Below are 26,593 nucleotides of genomic sequence, written 5' to 3'. Positions count from 1 at the left end.
CCCCATAATTCCATTTCGTCTCTAATACCGGCCATCTTGGACAATACTGGCCGAGACTCGGGTACCGGTAAATTTGTCCGAGATATAAAAAACATTGTATTTTTTTTCCTTTTTTTTGGTGGGGTTGATTCACACGATTAACCAAAAAAAAAAAAAAAACATTCTACGTTTTAGAATTTTAGCAAAACGTGGGCTTAACTATAATACGTGCACGAGGCTCAAATCCCGGATTTGCACTCCTTGCGTGCGAATAACCTGTGACGCACACCCTGTTAACTAGTTTCTCAATCAATTTTTTCAAATTGCTTTCTGCCAATTTTCCCGAGCACGCGAGACCTTTCCTTGGGTCCTCATTCACAAGCTCACTAGTGTACAAAATCATTTAAGATGAAAATGAGTTTTATAACTAGGTAATGTGAGACAAGAGGCAAACATGTAGGTATTTTATGATGAATTGCATGGTATGAGGGATTTTTTTGAATTATAATTATATATAATTATTATATATATTGTAGTTGCGGTAAATTCGAAACGGTATCCGGTATTTGACCGATACCGATACATACCGTACCAGTAGAAAAACCGATACCCTAGCCGGTACGGTATTCAAAACATTGAAACAAACTAAGCTTGAACAATTTTCGAGAGGAAGTTGATTTTAGCACTCCAAAAATTGATGGAGGGGTTCCAAAACGGCACTGAGTTGACGCCATTTTGGAGCTTTTCCATTAATTTTTGGAGTGCCAAAATCAAAATCATTTTCGAAACCCATTAAATTTTCAAATAACTACCAGATTGGTTTGTTTGACTCCTTTATAACCCACCCCTATTTTTTAACGTAAGGAGAGAGAGAGAGAGAGAGAGAGAGAGAGGTTTCTGAAGGTAAGGAGGGAGAGAGAGGGAGAGAGAGAAGAGGATGGACAATTTCTCGGTGTTGCCGGAAGGATGCATTTCACAGATTCTGTCCATGACCTCTCCTCGGGACGCGTGCCGTTCGTCCGCGATCTCATCCGGGTTCGACGCGGCTGCCAACTCGGATTCCGCGTGGGAGAAATTTCTGCCCTCAGATTATCGGCAAATGATTTGTAGATCTGTATCTCCTGTCGTCTTCTTTACCAAGAAGCAGTTGTACTTCAGTCTGTGCGACTCTCCTCTCCTCCTCGATGGTGGCAAACTGGTAGGAAATCCCATCGCCATTCCTTCCCTTGCTGCTCTTTTCTTGTTACTGAAATCGTACTCAGTTACTTGTTTAATGAATTCGAACACTTGATATATGCATATACATACACGTAGACGGATTTTCTCAAAGTCTCTTCATGCGAAGAATTTGATTCTTTGAGCGAACCATTGAGTGCAGTAGACGGTTCAGATTTCAACTATCTCCTCCAGTTTGTCTAAAACATTAGACTGGAGGGGGATCCACTTCCGTAAAAGATATATATTCTCACAGGACAGAGAATTCTACCGGAATAATAGTGATCTTGGGGTTGACCGGGTGGTCAAGGCCCGTCACTTATGGTTTGCTCTCTCCTAATATCTCACGTTCGAGACCTGTGCTATCAATTCCTTCCGGGCCAGGCGGCAGCTTTAAATGGAACCCCATTAATAAACGGTGTGATTTGTCCCTTAGGATTAGTCGATGTGTGCATAAGCTTACCTGGACACCTATAAAAAAAAGACAATAGTGATCAGATTAATAGTGATCATAGTATTGTATACCTCACACAATGTTGGATCATATATTTGTTTTATATATAATTTAGGTACTAAATATTTTCTATAAACATGGAATATTTGGTTACCTTAGATAGTTCTAAACCTTTTGAAATCGCGTCCAATGACTGATAAATTTATACTAGCTGGTTGGTTTGGATATCGCTTTTGCAATGACAGAAGTCTAAGTCAAACGGAAATGACAAGCTCTGTTTGCACCAAAAAAAAGAGACAAGCTCTGTTCGTTTTTCCGTATTATATTTTTATCGCAAACAGTTTCCCCCGTGTCCGCAGTTTGTTGTATATATGAAGATGTGGTAAATGAATTGTTTTGTGAAATCATTTTCCTCCTTTGGCCTACACTTATTTACAAGAAAAAGGACCTTCAGCTACTTTCCAAAAAAAGGGGGGTCCTTCAGCTTTTTTTTCCAGATCTGAGGTGTCAGCTCCTCGCTAATATTCAATGATCTTTCTGTTGGAATGCTTTTGTAGCTTTGCCATCACCATGCCTATGAAGTCAAAGACTGCCTGCCTTAAGGTTTGTAGCGTTCATTTTGTTTTGATTCTCTCCTTTGGCATGTAACAATCTTTGGCTTTTAATGGAGTTTTCCTACAATTGACAATGAAAAATTTCCTTTTTTTAGGCTATCGTTTCAATACCTAATGTTTTGCATTTATTGAACGCAGAGGAGAGTGCTTTAGTTCATGATATGGTCATTACCATATGGATTGATAGGATTTTTGCATTGGAATTTTTCCTCTAGATCCGAACTCCCAAAGATGATTGCAGCAATAATAGATTTTTGCTGCAACTGATTTACATGAAACTGTGTTTTGCATTAAGAGATTATAGAGTGAAACAAAAAGAGTCTTACAATATACAACAGTTTGACAATCTGGTATGCGTCTTGTACTAATGCTATAGCTTCATACAATTTATTCCAGAGCTTTGCGCTAGACAGAGAAAGCGGGAAGAAGTGTTACACCCTACCAGCCCGGGAAGTCGACATTGCTTGGAAGGAGGATTCCCGATACTGGAAGTGGATATCGTTGCCTGAGTCTCGGTCTCTCTCTCTCTCTCTCTCTCTCTCACACACACACCAAAAACACGTTTTCATGTGTCTTTTATTTTTTCTTTGATCATCCATTTTCCTGTATGTCACCTGTCACAACACTTGGTTTGTGGAAACACCACCTTTAGATGACCTGAATCCGAGGGGAAATTATAATTTAGTTGCCGCAACTTTAATTCCTTTAATTTACTATAGAGCTAGAATATGATATTATCATATCTTGGGATGGAGGTACACCCGCCACTGAACCAAATTCAGTCTGAATCCGACAAGATTGAATATGATCTTGTTACAAAATGATCCAATTTGATTTCAATCTGATTTTCACAAATCCATTAAGGGCATCGGGATCCAAATCCAAAGAATTGGATATCCGATCCTATCTGATTCCTTTTAACCTATTCAACAATTAAGCATAAAAACCCAAACTTCATTAGTTGAAATCTTAGAATTACATCTAAATGTATGACTCCAAAAAACAAATCTTGCTTCCAATTCAAACATCGTAATCACGAAAGAAAAGAAAAGAAAAGAAAAGAACTACTAGCATTGAAAACCCAAGATGTATCTATCAGTCACAAAAATCGCCACTTAGGAACCATATTTAACCTTCCCATGGTGCGAAAAGCGATGCAATTGCCTTATCGTCACCGAAAATGATGGGATTAATAGTCCTCGGACTAATAGTCCCTGGACTATTTGTCCTGGATTAATTTCATCCTTAATTTGACCCAATCCCATGTTTGATTCGCGTAGGATTAATTATGGGATAAGGAATAGTATTTTTTATAAAAAAAATTGAAAAACATTTTTTTAGAAAAAAGAAAGTTTTGAAAAAGAAACATTTAAAAATAATAATTTTGGTAAATCATTTTTATTCCAAAACAATTTGGGAAAAGTTTTTTTTTTTTGGAAAAAAAAAAATGATTTTCTTAAAAAGGTTGAAAATTGATTTTTGGAAAGAAAAAAAAAACACGTTTTTGAAACTTTTTTTGAAAAAAGGTTTTTAAACAAAATAGTTTTTGAAATCATTTTTTGAGAAAAGAAAGTTTTAAAAAACATTTTTTGTATTATTTTTAACAAAAATAATTTTTGAAAAACAAAAAGTTTTGAAAATAGTTTCTTTTAAAAGTTTTTGTAAAACATTTTTTAAAAATAAGAAAGTTTTGAAAAAATATATTTTAAAAAAATGTTTTTTTAAAACATTTTCTGAAATTAATATTAAAGAAAATAATTCTGAAATTACTTTTTGAAATCAATATCAACATCATCGAAATATTTTTTAAAACAATTCCTTCTTTGATAATCCTATGTAATCCCACCTCCCCCCCACCCCCCCTCGCAAGGATAATATAGTACCCCCCATATGGGCTTGAATTTAATCCTGGGATTAATAATCTCGACTGTCATTTCGGGAACCAAATGTGGGATAACTCAGGATTAGGTACAATTAGTCCTATCCCAGGCATTTAATCCGCGAATGAAACAAGGCAGAGAATAATGAGTTAGGGATTTGTTAAATGGAGATTTGTAATACGGGATCATATATGTAATCGGGTGAGATCAGATGTCATAACTTGATCTATTAATTCTTGGATTTTCGGATCGTAATTAAATGGATTATTAGATTGATATTTGCGTAATCTGATTCAAATTGTGCCGGGTCGGATCTTGATCAAATTCGGTCTATTGGCAGACCTAATGGGAGGTGTGGGCATCAGAATCCTATGTAGGGAGGTATTCCCGAGCAGATACATTTAGTTACCAAACACGTGATGTTTGGGAACACGTGGTAAATACGACTGGACTTATCGCCGAGCAGTTCGGTGAACAGCGATATGGACCAGTGATATGAGAAGTCATGGCTAAAAATAGACTGTTCGGTTATGATACAGCCGAACAGATGTTGTAAAGAACCTAGCACGTGATACGAGTGATCACGGGTTGAAAGCAATGCAATCGATATCCGAATAAATGGTACGTGGGACCATAGTTTGAATATAGACAGGACAGTCATCATGCTAAACAAGTGTTCGGCAATATGGACCAGTGACATGAGAAGTCAATGGTCCAGGAAGGTTGTACGGGCTCAAGGACCAGTTACATGTGAGGTAACTGGTCCAAGCCGTCTGTTCGGCTATGAGACGGCCGAACAAATATGGAACTCCAATCGAGAGTAGGAGCAGAGAGAATACTCTGGAAGATTCCAGAATAGTCATGTCTCATATAGGGATAAAGATCCCAAGAATATAGGATCTGAGAAAGATACCCAACGAGTATGGGATGTTCGGCTCTTAAAGGAAAAGAATCCTAAAAGGACTCTTTTCCATAAACTGATAAAGGAAACGAGACTCCTTGATATCCTGGGTTTCCTATACGAGTTAAGGAATCCTATGGCAATAAGGATGCTTGGACAGCAAGCATCCATAAATCTATAAATATGAGGAAAACCTAGAGGTGAGAGGTACGCAATACGTTGCATTATTATTGCTTTCCTACTGATAATTAGGGCTGAGTTTTCTGGTACGTGATACTAACAAAGGCATCGGAGGGCCTTTGCCACGAGAGGCAAAGGTGCACTCACCCTCTGTCTATTTTGCAGATTAGGGTTCAGACGTCGAGCTAGGGTTCCGGTGAAGAGGCACGAATAAGCCGTTGCAATCCAGTTGATCCGAAGCGTCAATTGTTTTCATCCCCCTACAATTGGCGCCGTCTGTGGGAAACGAAAGAATTCCCTTTTGAAATACGACCATGGTGGAAGTAACTCCAGCAACGCCGCATGAACCAAAAGATGTGTTAGATAAGGGAAGGGACAAATCACCACCTGGGGCTCCGAGAAAGCCCCAGGGTGGGCACAGGAGGAACACGAGTAAGGACCACCCCCTTACCGTGCATCATAACTCCAAAAATAGAGGAGATGGAGAGACGGCTTCAAGATCCACGAGAAGGAGTAAATCCCGTCAAAGGGATGAATCGATCGCGCACTCCAGGAGTGTGCACCATAGTGACGACGTTCTTGATAGAAAGAGGCAAGAAGTCGAGGAATATGCTCGTCTGATTAAAAAACGAGAGCATGAGATCAGAGAATTGGAAAGAATTAGGGAGCATCCGGAGGATTCTGGCCTGTCTCGAGGAAATTCTAGAGGCAGTAGGTATGCTATGGTACAATACAGAAAAGATCCTTCACGAGGAAGAAGGAGCAGAAGTCCTGTCATAGGGCGTCATGAAGCTTCTCCACGGAAAAGGGGAAGAAAAAGTAGAAGCCGAACACCAGAGAGAAGGACTTCTTCACGAAAAAGGAGGAGCAGAGATCGAAGTTCTACCCCCGAGGAAGAGGACACGAGAAAGCATCATCGAGACAGGTACGAAAGACCTGATGCTGATTGGGTCAGGACTTCGGCCCACAAGTCAAAGGAGCAAGAGGATGGGACAGTGACTGCACGAGAAGCAGCACGCAAGGCCCTGAGTAATATTGCAGCCTCTCCCTTTACAAAGAGGCTACAAGAAGCAAGGTTGCCGAGCAGAGTGAAGCACGGTGCATTCGTACTTTACGAGACAAATACGGATCCCGTAGCTCACATACAGCATTACCAACAGGCCATGTTTATGCACGAGGGGGATGATTCCATCTTGTGCAAGATGTTTCCCTCCAGTCTTGGCAAGGTGGCTTTATCCTGGTTTCATAAGTTGGCCCCACGATCCATACGAGGATGGAGGCAGTTGGCAGAGGAATTCACTGCTCGGTTCTTAACGAGCAGAAAGGCCCCAAAGACTTTTGAGAGTCTTTCCACCATGAAGCAGGAGGAGAACGAGCAGATCAGGGATTATGCAAAGAAGTACTGGGAAACTTTCAACGAGATTGAAAGTTGCAGTGAAGAGTATGCAATTGCTACGTTCAAAACTGGTTTGCCTGTTCGGGGGGAGCTGCGCCGTTCATTGAATAAACATCCAGTAGCCACCTTGGCTAAATTGATGGAACGGATAGAGCAACACGCCAGAATGGAGGATGACATACTCCGTGAGGATGGCAGGACGGTTGCCGAACAGCAGAAAGCACCTGCCAAAAAGGTGGATAAGCCAGAACCCAAGTCTTACAAAGACAGAAGGGAGTACGGGCAGGCTAAGAAGGAGGCATACAAGGACAAGTAAGCTCCTGACCCCAAGTCCTTCTTTTCTATCACTACGGTTTGGAAAGAGCCAATATACAGGATTCTTTATCGAATAAAGAATCAGCCATATTTTAAATGGCCCCCAAGTCTAGGTGGAGACAAAGATGCAAAACGTGCTACGAATCAGCACTGCAGTTATCACAAGGATTGGGGCCATATGACCGAGGATTGTGAGGTATACAAGAGGCACCTTGATGATTTGGTCTCTCGGGGCTATCTCAAGGAGTTTATCCAGGAGGACCCTAAAGAGAAAGGGAAGGCCATGGAACTGGGTTACGAGCAACACCCTAAAGGCGTGATCCATATGATACATGGGCTGGCTGCACCTTATACGAGGAGTGAGGTGAGGCTGTTGCAAAGACAGGTCAAGCATGATCAGCACGTGATGCGGTTAGGAAAAAAGAGAGGGAGAGAGACTAATGCATGCAACGAGAGCATGGCATTTAGTGACGATGATTTGGCAGAGGTCCAAATACCCCACAATGATGCATTGGTCGTAACCCTCCGAGTTGGGGAGTACGACATCGAAAGGATTCTAGTGGACTCGGGGAGCTGTACAGAGGTGTTGTACTATGATGCATTCAAGAAGCTGGGCCTGGCCCAATCAGACTTAGAACAGTCCACAACGCCTCTTATTGGGTTCGGTGCAGGAGCAGTCTGGCCCCTCGGAAAGGTAACGTTACCTGTTCGGGCCGGATCAGTAGTGCTGAGAACAGATTTTTTGGTGGTCGATGTCCCATCTTCCTATAACGCGATTATAGGAAGGACTTGGTTGCACAAAATGAGAGCAGTTTCCTCGACTTATCACCAGATGGTGAAGTTCCCAGGATCAAATGGGATTGAAGTCCTTAAAGGAAACCAGAAGGTGGCACAGCAATGCTTGATTTCCATCATCAAAACAGCCCCAAAGGTCCACCATGTTCACACACTGGAAGTGCCAGATCAACCAACCATCGAGGACGTTGGGAGAAGCCCGACTGAAAAAGTGGTTGAAGGCCTGGAGAAGATTCAGATCAACGAGATTGATCCTAGAAGATATTTTTTGATTGGGAAATCATTACCAGCAGACGAAAAGGTTGAGTCGATAAGATTTCTAAAGGAATACATTGATGTTTTTGCATGGATGCCAGAGGAAATGCCCGGGGTGGATGCAGACGTGATCTGTCATCATTTAAACATTGACCCTCAACACAAGCCGATCATTCAGAAAAAACGAAGGGCTGCCGCGCAGCATGTAGATGCAGTGATTGAAGAGGTCGATCGTTTATTGGAGGCCAAGGCAATACGTGAAGTCTATTACCCAGAGTGGTTATCCAACACTGTTGTGGTAAAGAAGAAGAACGGAAAGTGGCGTGTCTGCGTGGACTTCACAGACCTGAACAAGGCATGTCCTAAGGACAGTTTTCCTTTGCCTAGGATTGACCAATTGGTTGATGCAACCTCTGGCTACGAGCGAATGAGTTTTCTCGATGCATATCGAGGATATCATCAGATTGCTATGTTTGAACCTGATCAAGAGAAGACTTCGTTCATCACACCACGAGGGTTATACTGTTACAGTGTTATGCCCTTTGGACTAAGGAATGCTGGGGCTACATACCAAAGACTTGCAACCATTATGTTCAAGAAGCTCATCGGGAAGACTTTGGAAGTTTACATAGATGATATGGTGGTAAAGAGTCGAGAAAAGGGAGGGCATATTTCTGATCTAAGGGAAGTGTTCGAAATCCTGAGGAAGTATAAGCTGAAGCTCAACGCCTCGAAGTGTGCATTTGGAGTTGGTTCAGGAAAATTCCTGGGCCATTTGGTAACTTTGAGAGGGATAGAGGCAAATCCCGATCAGATTGATGCCTTACAAAGACTACAGAGTCCCAAAACTACCAAGGAAGTCCAAAGGCTGACTGGAATGGCAGCAGCACTTAACAGATTCATCAGCAGGTCAAGCGATAAATGCAGACCCTTTTTTCAGCTATTGAAAAAGAGGGAGGGATTTGAATGGGGAGCAGAATGTGAGCAAGCTTTCCAGGATCTGAAGAAATACCTGGCCGAACCCCCACTGCTGTCAACTCCACAGCTAGGTGAGTCTTTAATTCTGTACTTAGCTGTTTCCGAGCACGCAGTAAGTGCAGTCTTATTGAGGGATTTGGGGACCGAACAAATCCCCATTTATTATGTTAGCAAGACATTGTTGGACGCAGAGACGAGATATCTGCCTTTAGAGAAACTTGTCCTGGCACTTAGGACAGCAACCAGGAAATTGCCACACTACTTCCAAAGCCATAAGGTTGTGGTTTATACTGAGTATCCATTAAAGTCACTGCTTCGAAAGGCAGATTTTTCGGGAAGGATCTCGACGTGGTCCGTGGAGTTAAGTCAGTATGATCTCGAGTATCAGCCACGCATAGCAATTAAAGGCCAGGTGTTGGCTGATTTTGTGGCAGAGTTTTCCCCCACTGTTGCTCCCTTGCCTCCTACGAGAAAGGAACAGGCAGTTAAGACATCATCCTTGAAGGATCAACCCGTAGCCGAACAGGATCCAAAAGAATGGAAGTTATTCGTTGATGGATCAGCGTGTAGTACTGGTTCTGGAATTGGAGTTGTCCTCTTTCCTCCTCAAGGAGTTCTGATTAAACTCTCTGTTCGGCTTGGATTCAGTGCATCGAATAATGTGGCTGAATATGAAGCACTCTTGGCAGGATTAAGAAGTGCGAAGACCCTTAAAGCAAAACGGGTCAGGGTGTATTGTGATTCCCAGCTTGTTGTGAATCAACTGTCCGGCGAGTACGAGACTCGGAATGAAAAGATGGTAGCCTACGTGCAGGCAGCAAAAGACTTGCTTGATACTTTCGAGAGGGTATATATTGAGCAAATAAGTTCTGGACAGAATGCTCATGCAGATTCTTTAGCTTGGTTGGCTGCAGCAGTACCAACAGAGTTTAAAAGAAGGGTGGCAGTAGAATACCTCAACGAGCCGAGCATTGGGAGGAGTGTAGACTTGGTCTTGGACGTGAACCAAGGACCAAGTTGGATGGACCCAATAATGGAGTTCTTACGAGACGAGACACTCCCTTCTGATAAAAAGGAGGCCCACAAGATAAGAGTCAAATCTGCTAGGTTTTGGCTGTCCCCAGAGGGTAAGTTGTATAGGAAATTCTTTACGGGTCCCTATTTGCTATGCGTACATCCTGAGATGGTACAGAAGTTCCCTCGTGAAATCCACGAGGGAACGTGTGGGAGCCATGCTGGAGGCAGATCTATTGCCCACCGAGCAATTACGCAAGGCTATTGGTGGCCACACATGCAAGAAGATGCAAAGGTGTATGTAAAGATTTGTGAGAAGTGTCAAAAATTCTCACCAATGATTCGAACACCCGCCGAAGATCTGGTGCCTTTGACAAGTCCCTGGCCTTTTGCTCAATGGGGGATGGATATCGTGGGTCCATTGCACAAAGCAACTGGGAATCGAAAATTCCTGCTTGTTGCAACTGACTATTTTACAAAGTAGATTGAGGCAGAACCACTGGCCAAAATCACTGAGCCTATGATAGAAAGGTTCGTGTGGAAAAGCATCATCACTCGTTTTGGGGTCCCTTATTCATTGATCACAGACAATGGATCCCAATTCCAAAAGAAATTCAAGGCTTTTTGTGCCCAATATGGAATAAGAAATTTTTATTCCACTCCGGCCTACCCTCAGAGTAATGGGCAAGCAGAGGCATCCAATAAAACTATCCTAGATGGGATAAAGAAGAGGTTGGACAAAGCAAAGGGAAAATGGCCTGATGAGTTACCGATAGTTTTGTGGGCTCACCGAACAACGCCCAGGAGGTCTACGGGAGAGACCCCCTATTCGTTGGCATTTGGAACAGAGGCTGTCATACCTCTGGAAGTGGGTCTGCCGACCAACAGGACAGCTTTGGTTGAAAGTGGAGGCAATGATAGGGCCCTTGAAATCGAGCTTGATCTTGCCGAGGAGAAGCGAGAAAAGGCTTTGGTACATCTTGCTTCTTATCAAGAACAGCTGATGAAAAGCTACAACAAGCATGTTCATCCTAGAGAATTTGGTGTTGGGGACCTTGTGCTACGAAAAGTGCTCGGCAACACCAAGGTGGCAAATGAAGGCAAGCTGGGGGCCAACTGGGAAGGCCCGTATAGAGTAACTGAGATTATAGGTGTAGGAGCCTATCGATTGGCAGATTTGGATGGTGATCCAATTCCAAGGCCTTGGAATGTTCATAATTTACGAAAGTTCTTTGTTTAGAAGTATTAAATCCTGTTTTGGATTTACACTACGTGATTGTGTGGGAATTACGAATATAATTCCTTTGTTCTAGTTTTGATTGTTTTTTAAAAAAGGGTACGAGTAACGCCCTCTTGCGTTTTACAGATTATGAATACAATCACTTCTTTCGAATAACTATTGTGGTATTTAAATACGAACTACGAGTTTGGTTCTCCTTATTCGTATTGGGGAGCAGGGTATACCTTTTTGAGTATGTGAGACTTGGGTATACATTTGAATGCAAGTATGAACACACTTGTATGTCTTTTCTTAAAGTACGTGATACTTAGCAAGTATGAAAATACTTGTTTTCTTTTAAACAAATACAAGTACGAAATACTTGTATGGACGTTCAAAGTACGAGATACTTATATGGTATTTTAAGTACGTGATACTTGAGAAACTATATTGGCTTGACTTATATGTAAGCCACATTTAGTTTAAGTACGTAAAACTGATGTTCCTAAGTATGTGAAACTTGAGGAAAACCTTATGTTCAAGTACGAGAAACTTAAAAACATTAAGTACGTGATACTTAAACACAAGTATGAAACACTTGTGTGATTTCCAAACGGTTGAGTACGTGACACTTAAACACAAGTATGAAACACTTGTGTGATTAAGTGAGAGTACACTTATATGCCTTAAAAACCATTCAAGGTGGAACGCTTTTTAGTACGTGAAACTTAGAATTCAGAACAGCAAATCTTGTGTGAAAGATTTGCTAAACGTGCGAAATACTTATGCAATCAAATGATGCTTAAACAGTACGAACTACTTAGATTGAAAATTGCATACGAACAGATGCAGCAAACATGGACGCCGAGCAAAACATAAAAGTTATGCCACGAAGGGCCGAATACCTGTTTTAAAAGTAGAGTATTGATAGTACTGGTACCACGCAGGGTTTAAAAGCTACGGTCACGCAGGACCAGCTCAACTGTTTTAAAGAAAGTCTTTTTTCAAAACTTACCAAAGGTTTAGTCCAGGTTTTGGACATCTGAGTTTGCCCTGACAGGTTCTTCAGTCGTGACATCTCCTACAGTCACATTCTCCTCCAAGTTGATAGGTTCAGGATTTGAATCTCGAACAGGAGACTGGACAGTCTGAGATCCAGAGGGAATATCTTCTTCTATTCCAGTAAAGTCTTCAATTTGTTGTTCAACATCATCTTCCAGAGGAACTTCTTGCTCTTGGGAAGCTGCAGCATGGCTGCTCGGTAGTTCATTGTCAATCCAGAGAGGAGAGTCCTCAGCAACGCCAACTTTTGTTAAACAAGTTTCCCAGCAAGCAATCCAAATCTGATCTTGGATAGCAGGAATCTGTTCAACATAGTTAGCAGTTGTGGTGTCGAATCCCTTCTGGTACCCATCTTCATATGCAGCTTTCTTGGCATTGTCAATCTCTGATAGAGCTTGGTTGAGACTCTCTTCGGCAACTTCAAGTTTTTCTTTGGTTTGGTTGAAATCAGACTTGGCTTTGTCTCTTTCTCTTTCCAACCTGGCGATTGTTCTGAGCATTCGGGTGTTGTCATTCATCAGCCTGACTCTTTCAGCATCAGCTTCTTGGTATTTTTTACCCAGAGTAACCATCTTTTGAATAAACTGACAAAAGAATTAAATAGTCAGAAACAATTGTAGCAATACAAGTTCGATAGCAAATACACGTATCGACCTTACAAAGGAAAACAAAAACAAGTACCAAATACCTTGATGCCGCTGACAAGTCCAGTAGAAACGAGCCGATCAGGTACAGATGCATTTTCTTTTTGCATATCCACTGGGAGCAGCAATCCTTGAGCTAGGGCAAGTGCGGTTTCAGATGAACCAGCACTATCCCCGACGTGAACGGGACGGTCCCCCCTAGTGAAAGGAGGAGTCCACGTCTGAGGGAGGACTTGAGCGGTTGGTGAGATGGGATGATGGGTTTCGGTATCTGCTTGAGAAGCAGTACCATCTTGATCATCTACCCTTGGGCGTTTGTCTCTATGAAGGTCAGCAGCCTCTGTGGTGGTGTCCACTTCTCGAGGAGAAGATGATGATCGTGCGGATCCCCCCCTATTACGACGAGATCGTGGGGGAGGGGCTCCAGTTGAGGCCACCCGCCCAGTCCCACGTCCCCGAGAAGAGACGGTGACGAGGGAGCTGAGATTTATGGGCTGGCGTGTCATAGTGCTCGAGATAGGAGGAGATAGAGAATAACCTGAGGATGAGGATTGGCTGGTAACACAGATGGGCGCTGGCTGTTCGGGTAATGGTAGAGAGGAGGCCTGACTCCGTGAGGATCTTCGAACCCTTATTCGTGGTAAAGGAATTCCTTCGGAAATTGGGACTTCACCCGGTTGGCCGGCTACTGTCACTCCAATGTTAGCTCTGGTACTCCTAAGTTGGGAAGCAGTGGAGGTGGAAGCAGAACTGGTGCTGGGGTGAGCGAGCCTTCTGTCTATAACCCCTCTATACGAAGGATCGTATCCCAGAAGAACTTCTACGTTGCGACCCCGACCAGCAGTAGGAGTGCCAGGTTCGCCTGTATATTTTAGAACCTTGTTGATGTCCTCTGTTCGGATGTTGCTCGGAACGCGTCTGGGACGATAGTTAGCGTTTTCAGCTGTCGGATCACAATTGTAACATCAAGGTTAGACACATGTAAAGGCTATGAGAAAGCGGTAAACGAAAATATTACAAACTTATTGAAAGAGGAGTATTACGTGGGTATCCCCATATGTGGGGGCAGTGGAGTCCCACCACTTGACCATCCTCTCCTAATGGCTCGAAAGCTCCAGTAACGTATAAGAAGTCAATCTCATGATCCCGAGCAGAATCCGGCAGGTTGAGCACGAGACGCTTTTCTGCCCTTCTTACTTTGAAATAAAAGGTGTTATATTCAGGGTTTAGTACAATACTGTACCACCACTGAATGTCCCAGATCCCTAGCTGGGTCCCTAGAATTCTATTTAAAGCAATTACTCCATTTATCAGCCTAAAAACATTTGTTGATACTTGCATAGGAGTAAGGCGGTACCAATTTAGGATCTGACGTAGGAGTGGATGTAGGGGAAAACGGACTCCTCCTTCGACAATTGCAACGATAGGGATACACATTCTGTCCCATGAGCCACTATCTCTATCTGCTCCTAGAGGGGCAAGTTCGAGACCTACGTTATCAGGAACATTGTAATCCGTCCTAAACGTCGCCATTGCGGCGGGAGTATCACAGAATTTCCTAAACTTACTGGGTCTAGGAGGGGTGTCATGTTCATCCGCCATGGATATACTCGAAGAAAACGTAAATGAAAGAATGGGCGTGATTGAAACCCTAGAAATGACCACAATCTGAGAATGAAATCTCAGATGAAAACCTAAGCAGAAGAAATGGAGTTAGAACGAGAGTCTTACAACGATACCGTGATGATTTCTTGGAGTGCAATCGAATTTGCAGATGGCGGCGATGGCGGAAAGCTTAGGACTGAAAGTTCGAATGTTTTGGATGAACAACCAAAAAGAGCCCTTCTAGCGGTTTAAAGGTGAGAGACGGAGACGAAACGTCTCCTCTCACACCGTTACAGGAAAAAGTAACGGAAAGCAGAAACCGTTCTGACGCCGTTTCATAGAACGTCAGTTCGAATTTAATGCGTGGCATATGAAACATGCCACGTGGAGTCATTACCTCGAGATGGTATAATGACAGAGGCGCCAAAAGGCATCAATGAAGTATTGAAATTATGACTGCACGGGATCAAAAGAGTTTGGTCTAGATAGAATTCTGTTTCTAAGCGTCATATATTACCCCCGAACAGTGGTAAATACATGAAGCTGGGGAGCAATTGTAGGGAGGTATTCCCGAGCAGATACATTTAGTTACCAAACACGTGATGTTTGGGAACACGTGGTAAATACGACTGGACTTATCGCCGAGCAGTTCGGTGAACAGCGATATGGACCAGTGATATGAGAAGTCATGGCTAAAAATAGACTGTTCGGTTATGATACAGCCGAACAGATGTTGTAAAGAACCTAGCACGTGATACGAGTGATCACGGGTTGAAAGCAATGCAATCGATATCCGAATAAATGGTACGTGGGACCATAGTTTGAATATAGACAGGACAGTCATCATGCTAAACAAGTGTTCGGCAATATGGACCAGTGACATGAGAAGTCAATGGTCCAGGAAGGTTGTACGGGCTCAAGGACCAGTTACATGTGAGGTAACTGGTCCAAGCCGTCTGTTCGGCTATGAGACGGCCGAACAAATATGGAACTCCAATCGAGAGTAGGAGCAGAGAGAATACTCTGGAAGATTCCAGAATAGTCATGTCTCATATAGGGATAAAGATCCCAAGAATATAGGATCTGAGAAAGATACCCAACGAGTATGGGATGTTCGGCTCTTAAAGGAAAAGAATCCTAAAAGGACTCTTTTCCATAAACTGATAAAGGAAACGAGACTCCTTGATATCCTGGGTTTCCTATACGAGTTAAGGAATCCTATGGCAATAAGGATGCTTGGACAGCAAGCATCCATAAATCTATAAATATGAGGAAAACCTAGAGGTGAGAGGTACGCAATACGTTGCATTATTATTGCTTTCCTACTGATAATTAGGGCTGAGTTTTCTGGTACGTGATACTAACAAAGGCATCGGAGGGCCTTTGCCACGAGAGGCAAAGGTGCACTCACCCTCTGTCTATTTTGCAGATTAGGGTTCAGACGTCGAGCTAGGGTTCCGGTGAAGAGGCACGAATAAGCCGTTGCAATCCAGTTGATCCGAAGCGTCAATTGTTTTCATCCCCCTACATCCTATTCAGTTTGGAGACTGTTTCCAACTTTAGTAGCTAAGGTAAAATCCTATTCCGTTCTTGTGGTGCAGCGCTTTCTTCGGTTGAACCCTCTTGGATGGTGGCTAGGTTGGTGTTCCTTGAGCATAGTTAAGACCTGCACACTTAGCACCCGCGTTAGTGCCAAACCTGGGTTGTGAGGAGTCTAGGATACGCGCTCCGATGGTCAAGTTAGAAAGAGGAAAGGGAAGCTTTTAAGATGTGTTTAGGGTTTTGGAGAGAGTTTTCATTACCTTATTTTGAAGGTGGAGTACTTCTTTTATAGGCAAACGTAACTTGGAGCCCAACCCACGCGTATACACCACGCGCTCGGTGATTGGTACCCATTTGGTTCACTAAGTCAGGCTTGTAGTCAAAAGCCTGTTACGAGCTCTGCACTCCGTTCGTTCAATAGGAGGAACGATGTCACGCCACCTTTCAACCACTTGTTGGTTCCCTGCTGTCACGCCACCTGCCCCACCTACCTGACTCTACCTGACTTCCTCTCCAAGTCAGGGGGCAGGGGTGGCTCGGTGGTTGACGGTTCTGCCGATCGATACAGTCTGGCTATGTTTGGACTTCTCTCACGTTACCGATTGGTCCAGCGGAACGTCGCCGAACAGAAAGACATCTGAGAACAGCTAACCCATGCCTTGTCCCTGGTTCTCACCCTTGCCAGGTGTACTCGACCCGGCGGAGGTACAACGAACACTGTGCACCGCCGGTCCGTCCAACTCTTACGACCATGGGTTTGACTGGTCATTAGGTTGACGTGGCCATGCCCTGGGTCACTTCGCCGAGCCATGCTCACCACAATAGCCCGTCAACTTCTTTCGACCTTAGATAGAGATGGGAGGAGCTGACCGGTGGTCCTTCTAGGCCTTCAGTAATTTGTCATAGCCAAACCAATGTCTTCCAGAGGGTACATCCCGTGGAAGATCTCCAGGGCAGTACTTAATGGCCTTCACGAGGATCAAAGAGGCGTTTTGAATCTGGAGTAATGATGAATATTTGTTGCAAAAGAAGCAGATGGGACTGCTTGGCGCAGAGATCGATTGGTTAGGGGTGAATCCAAAGTGGCGTGGAGTGCTATGTGGCAGAAGAGGGGGTGTTGCAAGAACGGATCGATATAGGCTTTCCACGTGGCGCTCCTAGAGTGGCTGGAGTCGTGTCGCTTGGGTTCCCGCGTGGAGTCCCCTGTCTCCCTCCCCACTTCGTTCAATATATAAAGGGGAGAGGGCGGTAGAGAAATCACTCTTGCTCTCTCGCTCTGCAACTCTCTTGCTTCCAAGCTTTTGTTCTCCTCAAAGGCCTTCCATCGCACCACCACTCACCGTTGTTCAGCTTAATCTGCTATAGGTAAACTCCGTCTGCCTCTTTGGGCTCGTTTTTGCTTCCTACTGTAACTTATCATTGTTATCGTTTCAAAACTCATTTTTTGCACGAAAATCTTGGACGGGTTAAATCTCCGTTTAACTTTTACAGCCACTTTTGGCTGTAGTACGACTCCTTAACCTCCAACGACGGCGGTTCCCATTGTAGCGCGACGAGGGATCTTCAAACCTTGCCGCGACCTGGCTTAGAGGGTCCCTCTCGGTGAAGCCCCGTGCCTTCCGTCGAGGAGGCTGAATGACCCTGGTGAAGACGATAAGCTTTTCACAGGGGAAACACCCGTAGCGATAGGACCATGCTGAAGTAGGTTTTTGACTCTGTTCTTCCCCTTTGTTTAGGTCTTCAGCATGGTGGACTCCTCTAGCCCCGGCTCGCTATGGGTAGAGACGCTGACGCATACTCAACGCTCCAAGAGACCATTCAGAACCTAGGCAGGGGTTACCAGATGGGCAATGTGAGCTTCGACGAAAGCTTGAGTAATTTCGCTCGGTCCGCCGAGCAGCCCGTTATCCCTGGCATCCACGTCCCCCTTCAAATAGATGACAGGGCCTCAAGGGATATCCTATACTGTCGGAGCAACTCCTCGGACAGTGAGGGTGAGCAACACCATCACGCCTCGGGACAAGAGGCCAAACAAATCGAGTGAACGACCACCGGGGCCTAGGCTAGCACCTCCACATTGGGGTGGGGTGGGGGGCCACTGCAGGACATGCCCAGTGACGGAGGGGCAGAGGCTCCGCCACGACCTCCGAGGGACGTTGACGCTATTCCCTCCTTGCCAACCACCCTTGGATCAATGCCGTACACCGACTTCTACGAAGATGGTCTAGGGGGCTTCACCAACAGTTTTTGGGAGAAATTTGAAATCCCAGAGGACGTCCTTATGGAAAGGGCAACCGGTAATAGTCACCGACTTCATCACCCTCCCCCCTGTACACCATCACCGAGGGATGGGTAAGGTTCCTATGAACCCCTTCCTTCGATACTTGCCTCATACAACCTCACACTGTGCCAAGTTTCTGTGAATACCTAGCGGATCCTCTGCTTGGCGATGCAGTTGGCCAAGCTGAACCACCTGCCCTTCACCATGGGCGACTTGATGTTGTTGTACGTGGTGTTAAGGAACCGGACGTACAACAAGTACTACCTGACCACACAACAGTGGTTCGATCACCTGGTGGACCGCCTGTACAACACGAAAAAGTGGGGGAATGTCATGGTGAAGGTATTTGGCAACTTCGAGTGGGGTTTGGTAGACCCTTAGTTGGACTATCCCTTCCCAACCAGAAGTGGCACGACAGTTAAGAGGCCCTTCGACATTCCCCGAGAGCGGGGGTTCCCCAGCTATAGGGAAGCCCCTGGTACTGCTTCCAACATTTTTTTTGCTTTTCTTGTCTTCATGATTTAACATAAATTGTTGCGTCGTACTAATACTTCTCCTTTATTTCGTATAGATTGCTTTGCGCAAAACAAGGGACTCTACATCTTCGGCAAGTGGGCAAACTTGATCGCACTCCTCAGGTGCGCAGACATGGATGCACTTACCCTGTTTGGCTATGAACCCACCTACAACCGCTTCACTCCACGGAAAGACGAGCAAGATGGTAAGGAAGCAGGTGGACCTTGCCAGCGTCGCCAGGGAGGCGCTTCGGGACCGGTATGTGGCCCAAGACTTCTTTACCTCCAACCTGCTCAACCTCTAACAACAGCAACAGGAGTAGTAGGTTCAACCTCTTGTTGTAGGAGCCACTCTGCCACCCCGCACTAGCCACCGCCAGCCGAGCAACGAGGTTGGTGGGGAGATCGGCCAAAGGGCTGAAAAGAGGGCCAAGGTTGTTGAGAGATCATCGGTGCGAGACATGCTTCGATTGAGGACACTGAGTCCGAAGTAGTAGCATCCTCGGCGATCTTTGAGCCGAACTTCAAATGTCCAGACAGGCATACAATCATGGTCGTCGACAGCTTGGTGGACAACCCCCATCTGGCCATGACACTGCTCAACGGGGTTGCCCTCTCCAGGGACATGGAGCTTCTGCAGACGGGGAAGGCTGACAACATGGCCAAGCTCTGCCATCTTGCAACAAAGGTACATCTCTCCATGTTTGTTTTTTGTTTGTTCCAAACATTCTTCTTTAAATGCTGATCCTCCCCTCTTTATAGGTTAGGCAATGTGCTAGCCGGGCCTACGGTGACATGGACTCCCTCCTTTCCTCCAGGAAATCACTGAGGGAGGAGCTGAAGAGTAAAAGGACCGAGGTGCAGAAGGCGACTGCGGAAGTCGAAAGACTGAAGAAGGCCGTCGTTGACGCAATAGACGGGTTGGCGGAGAGGGAGAGGCTGCTGACTGAGGTCAAGGGCCTCAAGGAAGAGAGGGACTGGCTGCTTGAGGCGAAGAGATGGGCTGAGGAGGAGAAGGGCCGAGTGGAGGAGGAGCTGGAGAAGAAACTTCAAGAGGCCAGCGATGCTGGCTACAACGAGGCCGGGCGGGACTATGAACAGCAGGTGCAGAACCTGGTCGCCAAGACCTTCAAGAAGGGGGAGACGAAAGGGGTTATGGAAACCCACAGAAGCTCCTTCCTCCTAGGGTTTCACGTCGGGCTTGACTACGCCAAGGTCCCCAAGGTTGATCACCAGAGAGAACCTTTGGTCATGCCCGAGGTCCAATTGCCGAGCCACCGGCTCCCCTCTCAACTACCGGATCCTAGTGCCAGCAACGATGGTGCCGAAGCTAGACCTTCTGCCATTTCTTGTAACTTTTTGATTTGTTTTCTGTACTAGGGGCCGGCAAAGAACAATTGTCCACCGCCGAGCCCCTCTAGATGTATGCTTTTGATGGGGTGCTTTCAAAGGCCCCTTAAAATTGATGGTTTTAAGGTTCTTGGCATTTTGACTTATATTTCTGCACTTCATGCAAATATTTATTTGTTCTTAGTTAATAGCCGAAGCACTTGCTAGCCCCAGCCTTTACCATACCCAACCCCTGTATCGGTAGAAACCAGCCAGTTCGGCGTACGGTTCTGTTGAAGCAAAAGAATGGCAAAAGCCGAGCAAGCCCCCTACAGGATATGACATGACTTATTTTACCGAAAAAGTACTAAAAAGCGCCCGGCAGGAAAAAGTGGTGCCTCGGTGCCCTTCAGGTCTTAATGTGAGGACTTAAGAGAAAAATCACAAGGACCCCACCAAGGGTAAAAAGCAAAGAGAATCAGAGAATAGCAAAACATGTTGAGAAGTAACTATTTAAACGGAAGAGTTGCGCAAGGCTTTACAAAAGTAGCCGAGAGCACAAAAGAAAAATGCAAAAAGAAAGTTAACCAACTTTCTAAGCCACTGAGTGTTCCAGTGGTTAGGTATAGCGGTGTCATCCATCTCGAATAGCTCATGAGAGCCATAGCCTACCTTCTTAAGAACCCGAAATGGCCCTTCCCACTTGGGCATAAATTTCTTCAAGTCTTTCTTCTGAACCACCTGCCGAAGAACGAGATCGTCCACGTTAAACTGTTAGGCCCTCACGTTCTTGTTATAGCCCCGGGCCAACTGCTGATGATAAGTAGCGTACTTAATGTGGGCATCGTCCCAGAGGTCATCAATGTGATCCGCCTCGGCGGCCAACATAGTATCGTTGGCCGGAACATCAAAAGTGGCAGTATGTGCAATTGGCCAAGTAATAGCCACTAGGAGGATAGCTTCAACGCCGAACGTCATAGAGTAAAGGGTCGGTTGGTGCCACGCCGAGGGGTGGCGCGGTAGCCCCATAGAACGTCTAGTAACTCCGCTGCCCATTTGCCACGTTTATTCATGAGGTGACGCTTTAGGCCTGCGAATGTGGCCTTGTTGGAGGCTTCTACTTGGCCGTTCCCTTGAGGGTAGGACACCAAGGCCGTCTTCATCTGGATGTTGTGCTTCTTATAGAGTGCTTTGATAGCGTTAGCCACAAACTGAGTGCCGTTATCCGACACGATGACATATGGTACGCCGAAGCGAGTGAAGATTTATTTCCAAAGGAAGTTCTCAACGTAGGCGGCCGAGATCGTAATAAGCGCTCTGGCCTCCACCCACTTGGTGTAATAGTCTGTGGCCGTGATGAGGTGTGTGAAGCCGCCGGGGGCCTTTGGCAATTTCCCAACGATGTCAATTCTCCACTGGGCCAAGGGCTTGAAATGGGCTGCAGGGGTAGGGTCGACTGGTGAAGAAGTTGAGTGTTTTTGGCACAGCTCACACCGCTTGGCAAACTCGGTAGCAGAATGCACCATCTTGTTCCACTAGTAACCCTGAGAAAGAGCACGGTTAGCCAAGGATCGATCGTCGGAGTGGCATCCAGCACTCCCACCATGGAGTTCTTTAAGGATGCCGGGCACCTATTGCTCATGGACCACATGAACCCGTGTAAGACCGACGGTACAAGATGCCAGAGGGGTCAAGGAAATAGGAGGCAGATTAGCAGCAAATCTTGTGAGCCTCTTCGCGATCAGTAGGGAGGGTGGCATGCTTCAAATAGGTGACGAGGATCCATCCAGCTTGGTGCCAAGTGAATGTCCATGACCTCCAGTAGGCCTGGCTCAAAGCTCGATGAAGGAACCTTGCCAAGGACGATGGTGTGACTGCCATCATGTGCAGCGCAAACAGCTTCGAGGCTAGCCAGAGCATCGACGTGTGAATTGAGGTCTTTGCCGATATGATCGAAGACCACATGCTTGAAAGAGCCGGTCAAAGCAATGACCTGGCTCATGTACTTGTTCATTCTTGCATCCCTGGCTTCATAATCATTGTTAAGTTGATTGACGACGAGTTGGGAATTGCTGTAAACCTGCACCTCGTCGGCACCCATATGCTTGGTGAGCAATGTTCTAAATGGCGCTTGGCGTAGTCGGGCGGAGACCCACCTCCAAGTGCCAAGCCGCCTAGGCGGCGCCAAGCAATTAGGCGGATTTTTTTTTTTTTAACAAACCATTATCCAATCAAACTATATTCAACGTATCCATAATGCAAGTTCAAACTTCTACTCTCTTGATGATCGTCCAAGAACCCCATAAGAGACTCATCAAACAACTAATTTGACCAAAACAAAAAACTCTAGAAGGATTAAACATGCAAAGCCCTGATCAAAAGAGAGATACAAGAGAGAGAGAGAGAGAGAGAGAGAGAGAGAGAGAGACGCCGCCGCCAAAAATTATGTAATTTTTAGTTTAATGCTATACATTTTAGGCCGCTAAAGGCCTCCAAAGACGTCGCCAAGATCGCCAAGGCCTTCAAAGACGCCGCCGCCAAGGCCGCCTAGGTGGCCGCCAAACATCGCCAAACCTCTCTGGGCACCAAATCAAACGCCAAGGGGTATTGGTGTGGCGGCAAGGCACCTTCAAGCGCCTAGGCCACCGCCATTTAGAACACTGTTGGTGAGTTGAAGCCCGGCAATCAAGGCTTCGTATTTAGCTTCGTTGTTGGATGCAGGGAAGCCAATGCTGAGGGCGTGCTCATGCATGGTCCCACTCGGAGAAACCAAAACAATTCTTGCTCCAGCCCCATAGTTATTAGATGCACCGTTGACATGTAGTCGCCAGGCATGTTCAGTGAATAACTTCGCTCGGTGAGCCGGGATGAGACACTTGGTAATAAACTCAGCGTGCGCTGGGTGGCTCAACCGGGGTCCAGGAGCTGCCAGGGCTGGTTCATTACTCGACGAGGGTTCCCTGGCGTGCGCGTCCACCACCTGGCCTGGTGTGAGCTCGGCGACAAAGTCTGCCAATTCCTGTCCTTTGATGGCCATTCGAGGTTGGTAACGAATGTTGAAGTTGACCAACTCCAAAACCATTTGTAGATCTGGTTCGACAAATCCGCCTTGTGAAGAACGGCTTTCAATGGGTACTTGGTAATGACCACGATGTTATAACTTTGAAAGTACGGTAAGAGCTTTTTCTTGGCCCTAACTAATGCCAAAGCCAACTTCTCAATAGGCAAGTAGCGCGTCTCAGTAGGGACTAGCATCTTGCTTACGTAGTAGATTGGCTGTTGCTCCGTGCCTTCCTGCCGCACCAGCACCGAGCTCATAGCATGCTCGGATACAGCGAGGTAAAGAAAGAGGTCATCCTCGTCCTTCGGAACAAGTAGAGAGGCTTGAGATAGATAGACTTTTAGCTCGGTGAGAGCGCGATCATAGTCCGCCGTCCATTGGAAATTCCTCTGACTACCCTTAATCGATTGGAAGAACGGCCGGCAAACATCCGAAGATTTGTGAATGAACCGATTAAGAGCTGCAGCCATGCTGGTGAGCTGCTGAACCTCTCTCACTGTGGATGGAGCCCAGAGGTCTTGAATGGCCCTGATCTGGTTCGGATCGGCTTTGATCCCTTGGTGAGTGACCAAATGGCCCAGGAACTTGCCGACCCGACGCCAAATGCGCACTTCTCCGCATTGAGTTTGAGGCTAAACTTCTTCAAGATCTTGAATATCTCACCGAGATGAAGTAGATGATCTGCCGAGTCTTGACCCTTAGCGCCCATATCGTCTATACAAGCCTCCATGATCTGGCCGATTTGCTTCTTGAATAGTATGGTCACCATTCGCTGGAATGTGGCCCCGGCGTTCTTCAATTCAAAGGGCATTACTTGATAACAGCAAGTCCCCCTGGAGGTGATGAAGGGCGTCTTCTCCTGGTTTTTCTCATCCTAGTTTTTCTCATCCATGGCTATTAGTGGTAGCCTCGGTAGGCGTCCATGAAACTGAGCCATGCATGCCCGGCTATTGCGTCAACCAATTGGTTGATCCAAGGACAGGGAAACAGTACTTGGGGCATGCATCATTCAGATCAGTGAAATCGATGCAAACCAGTCACTTGCAATTGTTCTTCTTTACCACCATTGGGTGGGCCAGCTAGGTTGGGTATTGAACTTCACGTATTGCGCCGGCCTCAATAAGGCACTCCACTTTATCATTCACCGCCTCAGCGTGCGTGACTTCTGCACTACAGCCTGGCTATGTTCGGGCTTCTCTCGCATTACCGATTGGTCCAGCGGAACGTCGCTGAACAGAAAGACATATCCGAGAATTGCTAACCCACGCCTTGGTCCCTAGTTCTCACCCCTGCCGGGTGTACTCAACCCGGAGGGACGGGTCCGGTGGAGGTACAATGAACACTGTGCATGAACACTGTGCACAGCCGGTCCGTCCAACCCTTGTGACCATGGATTTGACTGGTCATTAGCGTGACGTGGTTATGCCCTGGGTAACTTTGCCGAGCCATGCCCACCACAGTGCCCTTCAAATTTGCTCTCATTCGAATTCAGACTTGGGCACTATTTTGGATAGACATGGATTTCAAAAGAATAAATTTGCCAGTATTTACTCAAATTTAGATTTAACAGGGGTACATATGGATGGGGACATATAGACTTTGTTCGTTTTGGTTTTCCAGAGCCACCCCCTCTCTCAGCAGGGTCCCCAATAAGTTTCTCTACAATTTTGTAACTCTCATTTCTCTATCTATCCATCTCCACTCATTATCCCTAAACCTCCCTCAAAACCTAAACGAAACAAAGTCTGCATTTTAAAGGTTTATGAGAAGGATCTTGGATTGGATTCTTATTAATCGGAGTGTTTTAAAAGGCCATTTGACTAAAATTCCACAAGGATCTTGGATTCTTGTAAAATAAGTCCTAGGTTTAATCCATCTTCTACTTTAGTTTCAGAAGCGACCTATAGCAAAACTTCTTATATTTTTGGCTAGAATTGGTCATTAATTTCCTCCAAAATTTCATGTATATACATATATATGCAAATGGATCCTAACATTTTTGTTATTTCTTGGTTGAATTCAAGAGTGATGTGCATAGCTTGTGCAGATTCCCAGAGGTGGCCCAGCTTTTGCATGTGTGTTGGCTTGATATTTGGGGCAGGATTAGCACTGCAATGCTATCTCCAAACACCACTTATACAGCTTACCTCATTTTCAAGATCATAGACCAGAGGCACACTGGGCTTGAGTCGCTTCCTGTAAAGGCCTCTGTTAGATTTGTAAATGGAGAAGACGAGTATGAAGACAATAACAGTAGCACTGTTTTCTTGAAGTTGCGGACGTTGAGATCTGTGGGTGGAGGACAAAATGGACGGCTCCCTCAAACAAGGAAGGACGGGTGGATGGAGATTGAGCTGGGGGAATTTTACAATGACGTAGCAGATGATGGTGAAGTGGAGATGAGGTTGAGGGAGGTCAGTAGTAGTAAGTCTGGCCTTATTGTGGAGGGCATTGAGGTACGGCCTAAAGTTGGCGTATAAATAAGAAGAAAGAGTTACGGTTAGGCTTGGTTATCTTTAATGAGGGAAATGATTTTAAAGCCCATGTAGTATATACAATATTTCATCACATAGTTGGCTTGAAATGGAACGTGTTATGATGGGGTGTGTCCATACCACTAAATAAACCAAGCTGAATGCATTGGTTTGCAAATGGATTTCCGTTCTGGAAAACTATAGTTTCTTTTTTTGGCCGGGCTTGGGGGATTATGCTTTAGGAACTTCCATAATTGATTTTTCTTTTTTTAAATTGGGGCATGCCTTAGAAACACTTAAAAAGAGTACACAATGCTGGCAAAAGTAATATGGTGATTAATACAATCTGGAATGGCTTTGTAAAATTGAAAATGCTTCTTTGTTGCGGACATGTATGGCAGTCCCTTGCGGTTAAATCTGCACATTTGTTGTCTTCGTGTTGTGAATGTGGAGTACTTGATAGTATGGCCTCCAATTTTATTAACAACCGACATGCACTCAAGAATGTTGTCATAAACGATGAGATTTATTCTGCTTTCTTGTAATACTCAGACAAACAGTTGCATAATCAACTTTAATGTTGGCGGCGGCGGTGTTCTTGTCAAGAATCAATTGATTGTGGTGACTCTACTATGTTCAGTGGTCCCCTTTTGATTTCCTTAAACTAAAAAAGGAAAAAGATGTTGGATTCTATTGCTTCTGGTGATCACACTTGTGAATCACATTTGATACACCACCATATATGGAACAATCATTTGTTTTGTTACATCTGTCCATTCATGTAATTCATGTTGTATGAGGAGAGGACATCTCGTAACTCATTAAAAGTGGGTGAACATCACTCACATTTCTAATTTGTTCTTGAATTTCGGCCCTCATAATAGA

At 45.2% G+C, this 26,593-nt stretch overlaps 1 protein-coding gene across 1 annotated transcript; it reads left to right on the top strand.

Moving 5' to 3' along the window:
* The first annotated feature begins 853 nt into the window (after positions 1–853).
* Positions 854–26,316, top strand: LOC131300431 (putative F-box protein PP2-B12). The gene is made up of 3 exons (XM_058326278.1): positions 854–1,177; positions 2,659–2,777; positions 25,282–26,316. The coding sequence occupies exons 1-3, from the start codon at positions 917–919 to the stop codon at positions 25,712–25,714; spliced, it is 813 nt and encodes a 270-aa protein (XP_058182261.1). The 5' UTR covers positions 854–916; the 3' UTR covers positions 25,715–26,316.
* The last annotated feature ends 277 nt before the right edge of the window (positions 26,317–26,593 follow it).

The sequence above is a fragment of the Rhododendron vialii genome, chromosome 9a (genome assembly GCF_030253575.1).
Source record: "Rhododendron vialii isolate Sample 1 chromosome 9a, ASM3025357v1".
NCBI lineage: Eukaryota > Viridiplantae > Streptophyta > Magnoliopsida > Ericales > Ericaceae > Rhododendron > Rhododendron vialii.
This window is presented reverse-complemented; position numbering and strand designations above follow the sequence as displayed.